The sequence below is a fragment of the Plasmodium reichenowi genome, chromosome 8, assembly GCF_001601855.1.
Source record: "Plasmodium reichenowi strain SY57 chromosome 8, whole genome shotgun sequence".
Classification (NCBI taxonomy): domain Eukaryota; phylum Apicomplexa; class Aconoidasida; order Haemosporida; family Plasmodiidae; genus Plasmodium; species Plasmodium reichenowi.
The window spans coordinates 401,736-423,378 of NC_033653.1; the positions used below are offsets into that span (position 1 = coordinate 401,736).

General features: G+C 18.0%; 5 protein-coding genes across 5 annotated transcripts; 3 read left to right on the plus strand and 2 right to left on the minus strand.

The window, feature by feature from the left end:
- Window positions 1-2,319: 2,319 nt before the first annotated feature.
- On the plus strand, window positions 2,320-4,690 carry PRSY57_0810700 (conserved protein, unknown function; the record flags this gene model as incomplete). The annotated part of the gene is made up of 4 exons (XM_012907046.2): window positions 2,320-2,574; window positions 2,758-4,020; window positions 4,228-4,346; window positions 4,501-4,690. The coding sequence occupies 4 exons, from the start codon at window positions 2,320-2,322 to the stop codon at window positions 4,688-4,690; spliced, it is 1,827 nt and encodes a 608-aa protein (XP_012762500.1).
- A 1,154-nt stretch (window positions 4,691-5,844) lies between these two features.
- Window positions 5,845-8,610, plus strand: PRSY57_0810800 (coactivator-associated arginine methyltransferase 1; the record flags this gene model as incomplete). The annotated part of the gene is made up of 1 exon (XM_012907047.2): window positions 5,845-8,610. One exon carries the CDS (start codon window positions 5,845-5,847, stop codon window positions 8,608-8,610), a length of 2,766 nt encoding a protein of 921 aa, XP_012762501.2.
- Window positions 8,611-9,370: 760 nt separating this feature from the next.
- Window positions 9,371-13,350, minus strand: PRSY57_0810900 (hypothetical protein; the record flags this gene model as incomplete). Its single annotated transcript, XM_012907048.2, has 2 exons — window positions 9,371-12,919; window positions 13,261-13,350. 2 exons carry the CDS (start codon window positions 13,348-13,350, stop codon window positions 9,371-9,373), a joined length of 3,639 nt encoding a protein of 1,212 aa, XP_012762502.2.
- A 2,786-nt stretch (window positions 13,351-16,136) lies between these two features.
- On the plus strand, window positions 16,137-19,772 carry PRSY57_0811000 (hypothetical protein; the record flags this gene model as incomplete). Its single annotated transcript, XM_012907049.2, has 1 exon — window positions 16,137-19,772. One exon carries the CDS (start codon window positions 16,137-16,139, stop codon window positions 19,770-19,772), a length of 3,636 nt encoding a protein of 1,211 aa, XP_012762503.2.
- A 214-nt stretch (window positions 19,773-19,986) lies between these two features.
- PRSY57_0811100 (hypothetical protein) lies at window positions 19,987-21,643 on the minus strand (the record flags this gene model as incomplete). Its single annotated transcript, XM_012907050.2, has 1 exon — window positions 19,987-21,643. A coding segment is annotated over one exon (1,657 nt), but the record flags the coding sequence as incomplete, so codon positions are not given.

Consider the following 21,643-nt stretch of genomic DNA (forward strand, 5'->3'; position numbering starts at 1 on the left):
ATATATATATATATATATATATATATATATATATGTAAAAATATTTGTAATTGTTGTATGATATGTATATATATATTTTTTATTATTTTTCTATACCTTCTTTTAATCCGTCTACGTCGATATAAATGAAAATTTTAATATAATAAAATTAATGTACATATATGTATTATATATGCAATGTTGTAATAAATATTAATAAAATGTTTATAATATTAATTATATAGTAGGAAAAATATTTACATTATTTTTTTTTTTTTTTGCATATATTTGGCCATATATTAAAAAAAAAAAAAAAAAATATTTATATATATATACGTTTATTTATATATAAGAATATCTATTTTTTTTTTTTTTTTTTTTAAGTAACGTTGGAAATTTTAAGATATATAATATATACACATTATATGCATATATTTATATATATAAATCTATTTATGTGTCTTTTATTAATTTACATTTAATATACAGGATCAAAATTATAATATTTTTTTTTCTTTTTAAAGAAATGTATAATTAATCTATAAATAAAATATTATATGTATATATAATATAAATTACTTTACATTCCAAACCAAAAAATATGTATATAAAATATATATATATATATATGTGATAATTTTTTAAATTATTCTTTTTTATTTTTTTAATTCTGTCATTTGTGGAAAGAAATAAGTGTATTTATTTCTTTTCTTCATTTTCTATATATGATTTACATATATTTTTTTACCTTATATTTAAGTACATGAACATGAAGATTATATTATAATATACATTTATATGCAAAATAAAATCATTCTATATATATTTAGGACATATTCTTTAAATTTTTTTTTTTTTTTTTTAATGTTTACATGGTTTTTATAATATAATATATACATATATATATGTGTATTGTATATATTATTAAGTACGTAATTAAAAATATATATTATTTTTTCTATTATTAATAACTATAAAAAATTAAAAAATAAAAATAAAAATAAAACTATTGAACTAATCATTTTTATATATATCCAAAAAAAAAGAAGAAAAAAATTATATTTTATATATAAACAAATTATAAATACAATAATAAAATTAAAGGATTACAAAATGTATAAAAAAGAAAAGAACTACCTTTTACACATTGGAAAATTATAATGAAAAATAACAGAGAAATAAAGATATTCACATGTTAAAAAGATTTTGTTTTTATACTATTTTTTTATACATTTTCATAACGAGAAAGAAACAATCAATTCCTTTTATTTCATTCCTTTTTTGTCATGTAAGAAATTTAAGGCAATTAATTTACTTTTAATTAAAAAAGAAAAAAAAATAAGCAATAATGAAATGATAAAAGAAAAAGAAAAATATTTTTTAAAATCAAGGAAAATAAAAAAATATAATAATTTTTTTTTTTTTTAAATATATTTTTTCTAATATAATATATAAAATATATATATTTTTACATTATTGGAACTTATATATGAACATGTATATACTTATATATATACATATATATATTGTACATATTATATATATATATATATATATATATAAATTATTTCCCTTTTTTTTTCTTTTCTTATTTTTCCTTTTGTATAATTATATTTATATATATATAAATATATATATATATTTTATCCATAAATAAATGAAACAAAAGTTTCGTTAAATTAATATTTATGTATTATTAAATATATATATATATATATTTATATATATATATTATAAAATTATATATATATAAAAATATATTTTATTATATTATATTATATTATATTATATTATTTTTTTTTTTTTTCTTCGGAAATAAATGAAAAAAGTAAATATATATTTACTGTATATAATTATAACATATATTTTATAAATATTAGTTTAAGCTCATAATATAAGTACACAAAATATTGTAAAAAAGTTATTATATTATATATATATATATATTATTTTTTTTTTGTAATATTTTTAAATTAACAGATTCAGTATATATTATCTAACTTGAAATATTTCTAAAATTTTTTGAATATATGAATAGAAAAGAGAAATATATTATAATATATATAGTTAAAATAAATCATTTTTAAAAATACCTGATCAAATTTGATATTTCTGTATTACATATTAAATAAAAATACAGTGTACTTTTTTCTATTTAAAAAAAAATAATAAAACAAAAAAGAAATATATACACTTATTGGTGGTACAATATATAAATATATGTATGTACGCATGTATGTATCTATGTATTTGTGAACTTGTGCGTATATATTTTAGATTGTATCTAAATTAATATACAATTGTTAATACAATATTTTCTAAACTATAAAATTTTTCAGTATGAATGAAAATGATAAATTAAAAAATATATTAGACCAAAAAGAAGAAACATTAATAGATACAAAAGTGGATGACAATCTTATAGAAAATAATATAAAGGAATATGAAAATATATCAAAAAAAAATTTTGAAATTCTTAAATTTTTAAACAAAGATGAACTGATTCTATTAATTGATAAACTAAATAAAGAAGGAAATTTAAGTGCTATAATAGATCAAGAGATAAAACAGGATACATTGGATATTCTTAAAAATGTAAAATGAGGGGGAATATATATATATATATATATATATATAATATGTGTGCTTATTAACATTATACATCTTATAGAACAATATATATATATATATATATATATAATGGTGTATAGAAAAAAGTGTGATGTTTGTTATTAATATAAAATATACATATTTATGTTTTTCTTATTTTTTTTTTAGTTTGAAAATGAACAATATGATACGATTGAGCTAGAAGATAAGGATGAGAAGGTTGAAAATGAGGAGGAAGAAGAAGAAGAATGTTACTATATGAATATGTGCAAATACATTCCTTTAAGGCTGACCTATGAAGAAAGGTTATATTTACGATTATTAGAAAGTACATTAGAAGTAAGTGAGTATACTGATAAAATAGATATATTACATAGTGGAAACAAAAATAAGAAGATAATAAAAGAGATAAAAACTTTATGTTCAATTTTATCTGGTTTAGTAATAGCAAACAACTATGAAAATGGACAAAAATTGATACGTGATAGAGATTTTATAAAGAATAGTCATTTTTTTAGTTTTGTTTTTGAAATAGGTAGGAGGTACAAAATCTTAAACCCTGATAGGATGAGGAGTAGTTATGGAAAATTAATGTACTTCTTAATGGATACAAGAAAAGAAGATATTTATGACTTATTATCTTTTGATTGTATAAGTCCTATAAAAACTGTATATGGTTTATTAAAAGAGAGAAAAAATGGTTTTGATCTTTTAAAAGATAGCTTAATAAAAATTGCAACAATGCAAATAGATGGAAAAGGAAATCGAAATGAAATACAAAAACAAATAAAACAAAAAGAAGATGCCATTAAATATTTAGCTAGAAAATATTCGAATGATAAAAATAACAAAAAAAATTTATTTCGTATTAATATACCCATTTTTAATACACAAACAAATACTGAAGAAGATACCAATAATTCAGAGGAATTACCTTCTTTAAGTTCAGAAGAAATTGAGAGATGTTTATATAGTTTATGTGATTATAATACTCATATAAAAATGTTTTGTCAACCATGCGAAATTATGATACAATATTTAAAATCATTCTATGACCCAAATGACAGAAATTCTCCTTATTCTCTTTCTATAGAAACAGGAAAACAAGGAAGTCGATTAACACATTCACATAGTAGACAATATATGTATGTTTTGCAAACATTATACTTATGGAGAGAAATAGGAGAACATATGTTCTTTTTATGGACCTGTGCAGAAAATGATATGCTAGATTTAAAAAATCCATATCGATTAATTGATACAGGACAAGGATTAAACCGTATGCAAAGTGGACATACGGTCCTTGGTGTTATGAGAAAAATTCTTCATAACGTTCAAAAGAAAGTTGGTGGTTGGGTTGGATCGAGTATGATTCATATGGGAGACACAAATATTCCTAATACTTTTATGTTCATAGATAAATATACTCAGGTGATTATATAATATTAGATAAAATATAAATACATATATATATATATATATATATATATATATATATATATGTACATGTGATTACTATTTTTTTTGTCTATATGATTAATTTATTGCGTTAATATATAACCTTTAAAACTTTTTTTCTAAAAAAATAAAAGAACAAGACAAAATTAACTATTTTGTTAATTTTAATACATATTATAGGTACCACGAATACTGAATCCAATCGTTTTGTGTTTGCAAGAAATTGATGAGTTATACGAATCTACGCCTGCAATGAAAAATTATATTAACACTGAATTTAATGGGGCACATAATTTAAAGTAATTAAAAAATAAACAAGATAAATAAAAAAATATAAATAAATAAAATGTTAACATTGTGTAATATATATGAGTTCAAATTTTATTATATATATATATATATATATATATATATATATATGTGTGTTTCTTTATTTTTAATTTTTTTTTTTAGGATGATGATAACATGTGATTTTTTCCGTCACGGATTTGATGGTAGTGGAGGTGATAATTTTAATGAGGCAGGAAGTTGCATTGATGGTCGACTAACATCAGCTTGGAATTGGTGTTCAAAAATTGAGAAGAAAAAATACTTTCCCATATTTTTATTAACTGGTTTTGTGGGATTTGATGGTACATTTTAGGGGGAATATTATATTATGTATAAAAAGGGAAAAAAAAATAAATAATAAAATTAAAAAAAAAAAAAAAAAAAAAAAAAAAAACATAAATTTTTAATTTTTATACTTTATTTTTAAGTATTTTTTATTAATAAGTGTTGTTATTTTTGTAACTTATTTTAAATATTATTAAATTATACTATAATTTTTTTCATATTTACATTTGTATTTATTTTTATGATTTTGTATAAATAAAATATATGTATGAACAGGTTATATAATATTATACATATTGTATATATATATATATAATATATTTATTTATTACATTCTATATATTTTATGTTATATTTTATAATTTTATCATATTGTTCTTGACATAAAAAAAATACTTCTATATATTTTTTATATATATGATATTTATATAGAATAAATTTTCTTCCTATTGATTTAATTTTTTTTTCATTATTTTAAAAACTGTAATCTCTTGTTAATAATCTTATTAAAAAAAATAATTTATATAATTATATATTATATATTATATATTAATATAATATATATATATATATATATATATAATAGCAACTGTTTTTGAATAATTATTAATATAAAAATTTACAGCAATTAGAAAAAAATAATATATATACTTAAAAATCTATGTTTTTCTTTCATTTATCATTTTAATATTCAGCTCATATTTAATTTTATTTTATTATTATTATAGTTATTTTCTATTTTAAGATACAACTTTTATTTTGTTTTAATAAATATTTATATTTGCATTATATATATATATATATATATATATATATATATATAGATTATATTTTTTGTTTTATAGAAAATAAATAAGATATTTATATTATATAGAAAAAAAAAATTGTTATTTGAAATATTCTTTGTTTTTATCATATATATAAATATATAAACATATAAACATATAAACATATATATATATATTTATTTATTTATTTATTTATTTCAATAACCTTTTTCTTTATCCATTTGTTTTATTTATTTCAAGGCAAAACTAATATTAGTTTTTTCCAAATTTAAATCAATATTATATATCTTAAATGCCTATATAATTATTTCCCTTAATATTTTATTATATATACATAAATATATCATATTTTGTGAGGCACCATTTTTCTAATTCATAAATAAAATAATACAGAATGATTGTAGAAAAGGAGGAATTGAATGATTTAAACAGAACCATAGAGATTATTATTAATAATTATGATAATGATGTAATTAATAAAAGGAAAGAAGATTTTTCAAATGATGATTATGCTTATAGTTTATGTGAAGATAATTATAAAAGTAGGAAAACAAGAAATGTTGTTATAAATATGTTAAATAAGAATATTAATATTATATATTATAATGATGAGTATAAAAATATCATATTTATTAATTTCTTAAGATTATGTCAATTAAATAATATGAATGTAAAGAAATATCATGATTTGTTTATAAAATATGATGCTTTTAATACCATAGCAAATTCTGAAAAAAATGTAGGTTTTTTTTTGAAGCCTGTTATTAAAAATGATAAATTATTGTGGGATATAAACACTGATGATTTCCACATATTTAATTTACACTGTGATACGCATAAGAGTACCGAAAATATTTTATATGAATCCAATAATATTAAAAATGATAATGAATATAATCAACTTAATGATAAAAATGATGGTAATTATTATTACATTTTACAATCAGATATTAAAGTAAAATTAAATGATCTTTTAGAAAATTCATCTAATGCTGAATCATCATGTTATTCTGATGAAGAAAGTGAATATTCTTTATCATCATGTTCGGAAAAGGAAGATAACATCTCTAAATACGATGAAGAAAAATTATCATCTATTAATAATAACAGAAAATATGAAAATAATAATATTATAGAAAAGCATTTTCCAAATGACTTATTATCAAAATGTCCATATTATATAAATAATAAATATATAACAAATGAATCAATCAATTATGAAAAATATTCATTTGATGAAAAATATTCAATTGATGAAAAATATTCATTTGATGAAAAATATTCATTTGATGAAAAATATTCATTTGATGAGGGAAAGAAAAATAGAATAAATAATCAAGTATATAACCATTGTCCAATATTAAATAAAAAAACAAGAATAAATGATTTACCTAATAAATTTGAACATAATTTTGATCATTTCTCAAATTTAAATAATATTAATATAAATCAATTAGTAGATGTAATAGTCAATCAAAATAACCAACATAAATATTGTGATGGTATTAGTAAAAATTATACAGGAAATAAAATAGAAGAATCCATACTAATAGAAAAATTTGTACAATCACACCAAAGTGATCATGAAGAAATAAATAATTTACATAAAAAAATTAATAGCATGGAACAAATTATTAAACATTTAATGAATGAAATAATAAAAAGAGACATGACAAAAAAAAAAAAAAATGAAAGCATACATGTAATGAAAAATGATACTTCTCATAATACAAATAAACATGAATATAATAACGTATTATGTAGTAAACAAAACCCAATACATGATACATATGAAAAGGAAATACAAACAGATAATATAGAACAAATAAATAGAAATGATAGAACAAAGATAAATGAAATAAATTATGATGTTATGAAAAATGTCGAACATAAAATAAAAACATACACTAAAGAAGATATCCATGAAATAGATAGAAAATATTTTGATAGTTATAATTATTCAGATATACACAGAACAATGATTTTAGATAAATGCAGAACACAATGTTATTATGATTTTATAAATAAAAATAAAGAAATATTTGAAAATAAAATAGTCCTCGATATAGGTTGTGGATCGTCTATTATTTCTTTGTTTTGTTCTGATTATGCAAAAGTTGTTGTAGGAATAGATAACGCTGACAAAATTTTAGAGAAAGCGAAAAAAATAACAGAAATAAATAAAGCAAAAAATATTTATTTGTTCAAAGGTAAATTAGAGGATCATAATATATATGTTGATGAAAAGAATGAAATATATTATTTAAACAAAGATTTTGATATTGAAACATTTGAAAAATCAAATAATGTAAAATTGAAAATATTAAAATTTGATATAATTATATCTGAATGGATGGGGTATTTCTTATTTTATGAATGTATGATTAATACTATATTATATGCTAGAGATAAATATTTAAAACAAAATGGGTATATATTTCCAAATAAAATATATTTATATATGTCTGGATATAATGATATGGAATATATAAATGATAATTTATTAATATGGGATAAACCTATGTATAATAAGAATTTGTATGAACTGAAACCGAATAATCAGGAATTTATGGAAACTGCCAAAATTATGTATGTTGATAAAAATAATGTATCATCTGAAATTATTAATTATGCCATCATTGATATGTATACATATAATAAAGAATATTTCTATATAAATGTAGATTTTAAAATACCATTAAAAGAAAATAAAATAATAACAAGTTTGTGTTTTTATTTTGACTGCTTATTTGATAAATCAACATATTATATAAAAAACAATATACATAATAATAATAATAATAATAATAATATAAATAGTATAGACGCTAATCTGAGTCGACCTGTAAATTTGAATGAACAGTTCAATAATTTAAATGCAATGCCAAATGTTTCAAATAATACAAGTACTATATTAACAACAAGCATGTTTAAAGAGAAAACTCATTGGAAACAAACTCTTTTACATCTATATTCAAATAATTATAATATATCACAAATATTTAATACAGACAATAAACAACCTAATTATTTATGTGGTAATATCCATATTTCTTCACCAACGAATTATACAAGACATGTTCATGTTGTTTTGCAGATAAAGAAAAATAAATCCATAAATATAAATGAAGAGTTTATTTGTCGTTATTATTTAGATTGATATATGATATATATATATATATATATATTATTATTATTATTATTATTGTTATTATGTTTTTATATTATGAATGTTAAAAAAATCAAATAAAATAAATGGAAATTAAAATATTAGGTGGTATATATTTATAAAGTACATATTCATATATATAATATTTTGTAAAAGATTTTCAAACATTAATTATAAAAATATGTAAAATAATATATGAGCATATATTTATATAATTATACATATTTTTCTTTTTTTTTTTCTTAAATATATATATATATATATATATGTGTATCAAATACATACTACTATTTAGGTAACTTTTAAAATATGAAATACTTAAATTTTACTGAAGTACAAAATCGGTTCAATGAAAAAATAAAAAAAATTATATATTATATATAAATAAGCACTCATCAAATTATTAAATATATAGAAAATATAATATAAATCATCTCATATATATATATATATATTATTCATATTGATAAATATAAATGAAAACGTATTATATTAAATTAAAATATTATTTATATTTACTTCATATACACCCTATATATGATACAAATAATTACGTGAAAAAAAAAAAAAAAAAAAAAAAAAGGGGGAGGGAAATAAAATTTATGAAGAAAAATAAAAAGTGCAAAAAAAGTAAAAATTTCAAATAAAATATTATTTTTGTGTCATATGTAAAAAAAAAAAAATTATAAATATATATAAATATATATATATATATATATATATATATTTATTTAATTATTTATTTATTTATTTACTCGTCCACCTTAAATAAATAAAAGAAGACGGTGAAATGTTTTAAGAAACTCTTTAAAATGTTTTCTCTTAATGGTTTGACTAGATTAGCATGTTCTCCATAAAAGAAATTTTGTAAAAACTTTTCATTATTATAATCTGTATTTAATCCATTTTTTAACAAGTAATAGAAATAATTCCATTTTAAATTTTGTGGTGTACTAAATGTTTCAATTTCATTATAATTTTGATAAAACGTTCTGACATTATAAATATAAGTAAATTTGTCGAAGAAATATACGAATGAATCATATGGTTCTTCGTCTTCTGATAATTGGAAGATGTTTTTAAATTGCTTATACTTCATAACATTACTAATGGCTCTTAAATATATATCATTAATACTTTTAATGGTTAGTTTATTTAATATAACAGGTAGAGTGACTTGTGTACAGAATATGTTCTCACTTAAATTATTACCATTGTTGTTTGTACTACTACTACTACTACTTTCAACATTATTTTTTTTGAAAAAGAAATCATTCATATTTGAAATACTTGATAATTTGAAACAAGCATTTACAGGTAGATTCGTTATATCATCATTTCTATGATGAAACAAAGTAACTAATGAATCATTCGTTAAAGAAAAGATATTCTCTGTACCCATACCTGCTTCTACTGATTCTTTCATTTCTGTCATTCTTTTATATTCTTTGTTATTAAGATTAGATAAAATGGTTTCAAGATCATTACGGAAATAAAATTTTAGTAGAATAACATTTTCACATATTTTTAAATGTTTATATTTTGGCTTTTCACAATATTTTAATTTAGGTACGCTATATATATCCCTTGATGTATAATGTTTTTTAATATTGAAATAAAGACGTTGATTATAGTTACAATATTTAGCAATATAACCAAGACTAATGTCATCATCATGATTAAATAAACAAGAACTTACATCATCTATATTACTTATATTATCGTCAACATGTTCTAAATAAGAATTTTTTATTATAAATTCGATATATTTGACATTATAATATAAGGAATTATATGATTTTAAAGATTGAAAAGCTTCTTTTAAACTTAAGGTTCTCTTTATTAGTAAATAAATACCATGATAATTTACATCTAATTTTGATTTATTTTCTTCATTACTGTTATCAGTTTCATCTTGTGTTGGTTTCTCAATATTATTAAAATCATCATATTCTTCATACATTTCTTGTAGTTCTTGTTCATTAAATGATTCATTATTCGAACTATTTATTTTATTCATATTATGCATAGACTCAAATTTCTTTTTCATTTCATAAAAAGTTCTATTTTCTTGAGCAAATTTATGTAAACTTGATAATTGTTCTTTCAATGTATTAATACCTTCTGTATGATATTTTTTGAATGTTTTATGATTTGTAATAAAATTGTCATTTGATATATAAACTTTGGAATTGTTAAAACTGAAATTTTTTAAATAGTTGGTATAATTATTTATATATTCATATACTAAATTTTCTTCATCATTAAATTTGTCATTTTTTAAAAATGGATACTCTATATATTTCTTTCGTTGTTTTCTTAAAACTATATCAACCATTGGTAATGCAAATTTCTCAACAGTTCTATATAAACTCTTATATACATCTGCACTGTGGTTTTTATTGAATATAAAGAATTTTACAAGATGTGTTGAGGTAAATATATTAAACAAATTGTCTACAATATTCATATTAACATTATCCGAGAATACATAAATATCTTGCATGAAATAATTTGTTTGTACATTGTTCTGATCTCCAACATGACTTGTCCAATTATAAAAAATAAATGGATCCGAATCATATAATAATTCTTTGTCATTAGTTAAAACATTAGTATTACTAAATGCAGATCCACTAATATGTTTATATATATCATAAGTATATAATAATAAATATGTTCTACCTGTACCTAATATAGTATGTGGAGTATATATACTTTTATCAGGAATATATGGAAGAACAAAATGTTCTAAATACGGATTCTTATATATAACTCTTTGTGGTATAAGGGGTTTTGGTTTTTGATTAAAATTAATTGTTTCATTAACATATGAAATAAATTGTTCTATATGCCTGGATGTCATGGAAGAACATACATTATTATTTTTTAGATACTCAAAAAAAGGATAATTGTTAGAAACATTAATATCTGATAAATGTGATGGTATTCTAAAAGCACGATTGTAATACTCATTTCTAAAATTTAATAGATAATAAGCTAATGATCTCATATGTAGTGGAGAATGTAAACCTAGACTAGCATGCATACTAACTATTTCATCATTATCTAAATCAGAATAAAAGTTTACACTTTTAAAAAATGTCATAAGGGAACCTAAATTATTAGTATAATCGTATGAAAACTTTTCATGTACGGTTAATAAACAAAATAATTCTGAATTATATATAAGTAAAACTTCTTCTACATCTCTAAATTTATGCATTGTAGCTCTTTTAAGATGATAAGGCAAATATTTTACAATATATTTCTGTTTAAAAAAACCTTGATGACCAACATTAATATCTTCCATTTTGGAAAAGGTTCCACTTAAAGGAGGACCAGTAACGGTTATACCAAGAAGGTTAATTTTCTTATTTAAAAGATAAAAATGTAATCTCTTAATTGGTCTAAGTAAATTATCATCTTCATCTGATACTTCATGAGCATTATTAGCATTCTCAGGATTATCTAAATCTTTTAAACGATGATAACCTATATCTGCATCATCAAACACATCATCAAAAGTTTCTGATCTTATCTTGTTTGATTCTTTATATTTAAAATCTTTATATAAATAAAATCTATCTTTCTTAAAATATGGATCTTTACGTACTTCAATAGAATCGGTATCAGTTACAATATTTATATCCTTTAATGTTAAGTGGAAATTAGAATCAATAATAGCTAGGGTTTCACGTTCAATTTTAAAATTAATAACTTCTCTTTGAAATATTTTCCACAAATCTTTACTTAAGGATGATATTATTCTAATAATATTTCCACCAAAACAATGTCCATGTAAATATAAATCATATGTATGACATGAATCATCATTTAATGCATTCTTAATTGTTAATGCTAATCTACTCACAATAATATAAGCAAAGTTTATATGAGAATGAATACCTTCTTTTCCTAAAAAGTTAGCAAGACTAACAAATGGAGCATATATTATAAATTTATCATACTTTTTTTTGTGCATAACTTCATTTAATAAAATATTTCCGTGAGCACTCCATATTTTATAATCATTAGATTGTTTAGGATTAGGACGACCATGATTAAATACAGCAAGGGCACAATGAAATTGCTTTCTTGTAAAAGTATTATTGTTCTCCAAATTTTTATATCTCTCTTTCATATATTCATTATATGTTTTAGTTTCATATACATAATATTCATCTATACTTCTTATAAAATGACCTTTGAAATTTGGGTGTTTTAAATCAAGAAATGGGTTTGTTTCTAAGGCGTACATTTTCCATCTATCTTCAACTTCTTCCTCTTTTCCATTAATCTACAAAAAAAAAAAAAAAAAAAAACGATATTATATATTAATATTTAAAAATATATATATATATATATATATACATTTACAAACATATAAATATATGGACACATTTTAAATGTAATTATAAAAATTTATTAATTTTTCAAATACAAATCATGGAATCACATTTATACATTACATTTTTATAAGCACATAATAAACAGTGACTTATAAATAAATAAATATATATATATATATATATAGATAGATACATATATACATATCTACATATATATATACATATCTACATATACATATACATATACATACATATTGATTTATTAATTTTTATTTATTTTATAACTTACATTATTCGCACTATGTTCGCCATTATCTTCACCATATACGTTTGTGCCAAAATTAATAAGTAATAATAAAAATATTATGACATTATTCATTATTTTACTTTTATGTAACTAAAAATATTGCTATATAAGAGGAAAATAATAAAAAAATTATATCATTTAAAATATAAATATATATATATATATATATATATATATATATTCGTGTCAACATATATTTTTTATGATATTTTTTCTTTTATATATTATAATATGTAAAATAAAAAAAAATAAGGATAATTATTGTAACAAATATAAAAAAAAAAAATTCACCAAAATATTGGAAAATACAATAAAAAGATTCTTTTAATATAAAAAATACAAACATATAATTAAAAAAATATATATATATATATATATATAAACCAATTAAAAGTAAAATATTTAAAAAATATATTTTTTTATTCGCATGTTAAATACTCTAAAAAATAAAATAAATAAAAAAAAATTGTACATATATTTTATATATGTAATAATATCAAAAAAAAAGCAAATATATTATATCTTTAAATAATAAGGATAATAAAAATTGAAAATCAAACATTAAGAACATAAATTAAAATATAAAATAAAATAAATTATCTCTCATTTTTAAAGTCTAAAAAAAAAAAAAATTTATGCTGCTACTTATAATAAAATATATGTATATTTATATATATATTATATATATTACAAAAAAATATCATAACTATAAATAAATTTTTTATAATTATATATTTTTTTAAGGCATATAATATATATTTCTTAAATAAAATAACAAAAAAAAAAAAAAAAAATTAATACATATTTATATATTCATTGTACTATTTTTATACATCAATATATTCCTTTTTTTTTTTTTACGTGCAAGAGATATGTACATATATAAAATATATAATATTATAAACATATATTCATTTTTTGTATGTAACATTTATTTGTTTGCTCAAGAAATAATAAATTTCTATTTATTTAAATAGTCCACAATAAATGAAATCAATTATTTTATTATTATTTTTTTTTTTTTGGTTCTTTTTACCAATATATATATTATATATATGATTCACCCTCTTTTTTTCACAAGGTACTAAAAAAAAAAAAAAAAAAAAAAAACAATAAGCTTTTTAAAAGGAACAAATGATATATATAATATTATGTTATATATATTATATATAACATTATAAATAATGTATGGATGAATAAAAAAAAATATATATTATTTATATGTTTATATATTATGCGATCCTATATATATAATATATACATAAGAAAAAACATAAAATTTCCAAAAGGAAACGAAAATCAATAAATAAATAAATAAATATATATATATATACATATATATATGTGTGTGTAGATTTAGTTATATATATAATAAAAAGATGCCCTTAATATATTTTTTTATTAATAATCATATTTCTTTATTGGCACACACATTTTTTTCAATTATATATTTCTTAAATAATTCAAAGCGTCATCTTATAAATATGAATATATATAAATCATAAAATGCATCCAGGAAAAAATACACATAGGAAATTCAATGTAATAACATTAATAAGTATTATATGTATAATATAATAAGGAATATATATATTATGAGAAAAGCATTATATAAAAATGTATTACAAAAAAATTAAAATATATAAATGAAAGGTTCAAATGTAAAAGAAAAAAAGTCAGGTTTTCTTCTTTTTCTTAAAACCCCTCTATAATATGAAAATATTGAGGCTTGAACAAAATTTACCAAATACAAAAACCTATTATCTTATAACTTATAATTATATATATATATATATATATATATATATATTATATCATTTTATAGAAATAGGTAATATGAAAATATTGCACACATAAATATTTTTTAAATATAAAAAGATGTAATATATATTATATGTATATCTATATCTATTTGTATATATTTATATTTATATTTATATAATGAAATATATAATATACAATAATATGTAATATTGTATATGGAAATATTCATATGACTATATATTTTTTTAATATATATATATTATATATATATATATATATATCACGATTTGTTTACATTTAAAAGAAGCATCTTTCTTTTTTATTATCTATATAAGAATATATAAAAAAATTCATGAAATGGTAATCATTATTCATTAAGATATATATATATATATATATTATATAGATTTTTTTTATGTTATAATTTTTTTTTATTTAACCTGTTTGTAAAAGCACGAATATTTACCAAAACAAAATATGCACCCTATAAAGCACAAGGTTGTATGCAGAATTCTATGTATAATATATATATTATAATATAACTTATTTGTATATATCAAATATATTTTATTTCATAAATATTACCTTATTTTTATAGGATTTTATAATATTAAATAAATAAAAATATTTTACATATAACTGTGTACATAAATATAATATTGTCCAATTATTTTTTTCTTTTTTTTCTATATATTAAATAAATCATTGATAAAATACTCGTTATATATTGTCTTCAAAAAAAAAAAAAAAAAAAAAAAAAAAAATACATTGAAATATGTTCATTTATTATTTAAATTAATTTTTTTTTTTTTTTTTCGCTTTTTTATCTCGTTGGAATGAGCAAAAAATAAATATATTTGAATGTATGGAATTTTTCAGAAAATGCATAAAAAAAAAAAAAATTAATAATAATAAAATAAAATAATAAATAAAATAAAGATATAAAAATTAAAATAACTAGAAAGATAAATTATGAATAATGAAAATTATATATATATATATATATATTTATTTATTTATTTATTTATTTATATTAATGTAATATATTTATATAGTTTATTATTACATAATATATTATAAGATATATTTATATAATGAAAAAAGCTGAATTTTTTGAAATTGTTCAAAATGATTCTTCCTCATTATATGAAAATTCATTAAATGAGAGTTCTTTTAATTGTAGTCTAGATTTCAAAGATGATGAAAAAAAAAATGTTCATGAAAAAGACAATATAGATATTTCTTATAATAAGATAAATAATTTGTCTAAAAAGAATGCTTTAAAATTTTTGGGTATATTTAATAAAAAAAAAAACGAAAAATTGCATATTAAAAATAATATATGTGAAAGCACTCTTGATGCATATAATAATAAGTGTGCTAATATAGTAATAAAAAAAAATAACTCTAATATACTATATGAAACGTTAAAAAAAAAAAATGAAACAAATGACCCAATAAAGGGTATTGATTCGGTTATAAAAGATAATAGTAAAAATGAAAATAATATATATAATAATAATTATTTAAATTTTAATGGTTATATAAATAATGATGAGCATGTAAATTCTGACGATGTATTAAAATTTAATAATCATTTAAATTGTAATAATGAATATAATAGATATTCCTTACAAAATGAAAAAAAAAATACTTATAATAAAGCACATGATAATAATGAATTTTATTGTTTGAAACAAATAGTTGATAACAACTTAAATAATAATTATGATAAAAATGAAATAAAGCTTTTTAATATATATCATGATAATAGAGCTGAATGCTTATTTCATGATGTTAGTATAATTAAATTTTATGCATATAATAATATATGTATATATGAAAATAAGGATTATATATATAATGCAATTAATACGTATTTATTTCAATGTCCTAATGGACCTAAAAAGGTAGACACATTTAATATAAATGATGATATTTATGAATATTTATATAATGAAAAAATAAAATTAAAAAATAAAGAAAAAATTTATAAGGAAAATGATAGTCACAATAATAATATGAACACTAAGTTTAATAATTATGATGATGAAATACGAAAGGAAGATAGCCAAATACAATGTCTCCAATTTTATATACATAAATATCCTTCTTTTCTAAAAGATAAAATAAAAGCATTTATTCATATATATAACATGTTTAGTATTTATCCATATATTAATAATAATTTTATACAAGATCATATATATTCTGAAAATATTAAAATTGTTTATCTTTCTGAAAAGGTTCTAAATATTCAATGGAAATATTATGATATAAATGAATTAACAAGTATTTTAAAAAAATATGTTTTGTCTAAGAAATTAGGTGAAAACTATTTAGAACAGTCTTTTATACAAATTAATGATTATATATATATTAATTTTTTAACACAAGAAATTAAAATGACAGATATCAATTCTTATCAAATAAACAATAATTATATTATCTTAAACGGTAACGGACTTTGCTTTTCAGCATATTATCATATATTAGTACCGCATCATAGACATATTAATGAAAATACGAATGATCAAAATAAAAATTATCATTTAAGTTATGAATATGTTTTTATATCTCAGTTATTTAATATTTATGATAATTTTCATATATGTTTTTTGTATCCACTTTTTGTTACCTACTTTTTTTATTACCACCTTTTTGTAAAACATAAAATGGACAACTTGATGGAAAAGGGGGTTAAAAAAGTATACTTAGATATGAATAAAGAAACAACAAATGTTTATATAGAGGAGAGCAAAAAGACATATAGAGGTGATGAAAAAATATATAATACTAATGAAGAACAAAATATGAAAAAAGAAATCTACCCCTTTAATGAAAAAACTACCATAAATGATGATCATCAGATATATGAACCAAATACAGAAAACTATAAAAGATATAATAATAACTATGAAGAATGTTACGTTATCCAATTAAATGATATTTACTTTAGATTATATGAATGTTTTAAAAAAAAAAAAACATTAGAGAATATAAATCCAAATGATAATATAAAAGAAAAGGGGTATATACAATATTTATTACCTCAAAGTTGTTTTAAACATTTTAAAAATATAGAATTTATTTTTAAAAATCAATCATCTTATTTATTTATGTTATATCTTATATGTATTAGTAAATATGGTTTAGATGATAAGTCTATAATAGGGCATACAACTAATTTAAATAATATAAATATTTTATATTCTCATAATAATAATAATAATAATATTTATAATGACAATTTACAAAATAGTATAAATCCTAACAAAATAATATCACATTATAACAATAAATGGTATGGTGGTATTCAAAATGATGAATTTATAAATTCTTATGAAAATTTATTTTGTTTTAATGATATGAAAGAAATATCAAATATACGTAATATTTTTCCTGATGATAAACAAAATTTTTTTAATTCCTGTAACAAAATTGATAATATTATAAAAATCAGTATAAGAAATAATGGTGTTTGTTTTTTCTATATTAAGGATATTGTGAAATATTTATTTTTTTCCTATTTCATAATTTTCAATTCAATGGAAAATCTTGTAGAATTAATGAACAAACAAAATTATAATAATGATGTAGAAATATGTGAAGATCAAAAGTTCCTTAATGAAAAGCATAAATTAGAATGTAAACAAAATGAATTGTTACCAAATTTAATTCATAATAATAATATGAGTTCCCAATATTGTTGTATAACATCCAGTGATATAAATAAAAAGGAAAATGAGTTATCAAAAAAGGATCAAGAAATTCAAATATTACAAAAGTGTATCTTAAATACACACCTATATAAATTATATAACACGTCAAACATTCCTAATGATATGTGTAATAATAATTATATGTGTAATAATAATTATATGTGTAATAATAATAATATGTGTAATAATAATGATATATGTTATAATAATGATATATGTAATAATAATAATAATAATATATATAATAATAATTATTATAAGAATAAAGATAATCTTACTTTTCCAAATATAAATAAAATATTTGAAATGGATAATATAAAAAATATTTATAACGACTTTTTTATTTGTGAAAATAAAAATGTGAACATTTTTAAATTAATTAATATAATGAATAAAGAAAAAAAGAAAATCTTAACCCCATATTATTTCAGTTTAAATGACTTAACTCCTCTTTTTTTCTTAAAATTATCAAATATACATATATATGATATTAATATACAACTAAATAAAGTTTTTCAATATATACATTATAATAATAATACATTTACTCCTTTTTTGACTGATTCTCAAAAAAAGGATGAAGTAATAAATGTACAATTAGATTTATTAGAAAATACATATATTGTTAATAATGAAGTATATTTATTATATGTAAAAAAAATTAATTATAATGATGATTTCTATAAATATAATTATCTATATGTACAAGACTATTTATTAAAAAATTATATACTTTATTATAATATCTATTTTTATATACAAGATCATTTAAAAAAAAACCAATATTATAAACTAAAATATACAAATATAAATAAAGAAACATTAATTATTCATTTTACTGTATCTTTTAATTGTATATATGATAAAATAAAATTGATGTACCAATTCAAACCACAATCATATATTACTCACATAGAAAAAAATGAAAATGTGAATATAACAACTGAACAAAAACAAAAATATATATCTTTTATTGATAATTATGTATGTACTAAATGTGTACAATGATAAAAATAAAAAAACAATAAATAATAAATGAAAAATTAAAATGTAACTAATTAATTTGTATTCATTTGAATATAAAAAATTAATTTTTATATTAACAATTAGGATCTGCAAATATTTATGTTAATTATTTTTAAATTTTTCGTATCACAATATGATACATACATATATATATATATATATATATATATATATATATATATAATACTAACATATATTATTCTTTTTTTTTTTTTTGTTTTTCTTTTTCACTTTCATAATTTTGAATTAAAACTAGTGGTGATATATAATTTTTTTTTCTTATACAATTTTTTTTTATATGATAAAAAGAAAAATATTCATAAAACGTTTTTATATATTTAGGATTTATTATTATTTTTTTTTCTCGCTCTATTAATTGCATAAAATAATTCTTGATTGAAAAATATAAAATTCTCTCTTTGTACTTTTTTTTTTTATTCATATAACTATTTTTAACATTTAAGCACAATTCAAACTTTTTATTGTATTTTATATAATTTCTTTTTTTTGGTGATCTTAAAGATATATTTGTAGTTTTATTTGTCTCACCATTAATTAAAACACGACTTATTTTATTTGTGTGCCTATTTATATTTTCATTTATGTGTCCATTTATTTTTTCATTTATCTTTTCATTTATTTTTTCATTTATTTTTTCATTTATTTTTATCATTTTTATATTTTTGATTTTCCCCTTTCTCATAATTTTATTGGTGTGTTCATTTTTTTTATATTTTATTAAGCTTAATAAAAAGAGGTTCCAATTTTTAATATCATATAGTTCATTTCTTCTTAGAAAAATTATATTATATATGTATTTGTAGGCGTTTTGTTGGATATACTCATTACATATATTTCTATTATTATTATTTGAGGTTATTAAATACAATAATAAACACAAGTGTTTCATGTCACTTGAGGGAATTAAATATTTATGAATATTTATAAGAATACATATTTTTATTTTATGAAATGATTTAAATTCATTTAAAAAATCAAATATATTACATATATCTATTTGTTTAAAATATTGATAATTTTGAATTTTATCGAAAATTTGTAATATAATATGTAAGCTATCTAGTAATAGTTCCTTCTTCTTTTTTTCTATCAATATATTTGAATTATTTTTAAATAAAAACTTAGATGATAATATTATATCCTTATTGTTATGAAAAGTATTATTTTTCTTCAGTGTTCTTTTATATAATGAAATACATGAAAGGAGATATGTAAAATTATTGATATAATTATTAATATCTTCTTTTTTAATTAAATTTAAGAAATCTAAAAAAAATTTCCTTTCAAAAAGTTCATTGAAAAATAAAGTAGAATTCAATAAGAAACTTGAAATGATTTTTATTACATATTCATAAAAATGTATTTTATCAACTTTATTTCCTTGTCCACATTTTATTATTTCATATAAAAGATATTCATAATATTTTTTGTCATAAATTATTTTTTCTTTTAAAGGTGGGAAATTTAAAACATCTCTTGTTAATCTTAAAAATATATCTCTATTAATATTGTTATGAAGTGAAATATAACACATAAATAATTGTTCTATTTTATAATTGTATTTATCATTCTTTTCATATCCCTTCTTTTTGGTTGTTTGGTTTTTTATATATTTCTTCTTGAATTTATGGATATATTTTGAAAGTTTAAAAATTGTAGAGTTCACATCATACAAATAAATATTCTTGTCAAATCGTTCATGACACAAATTTATATTATAATTGAAAGCTACATATAAATTTAAACTTTCTTCTTTATAATTGTGTTTTCTCTTTTTAATACTTGATGATATAATATTTCTATATTGATATTTTAAATAATCCTTTTTTAAA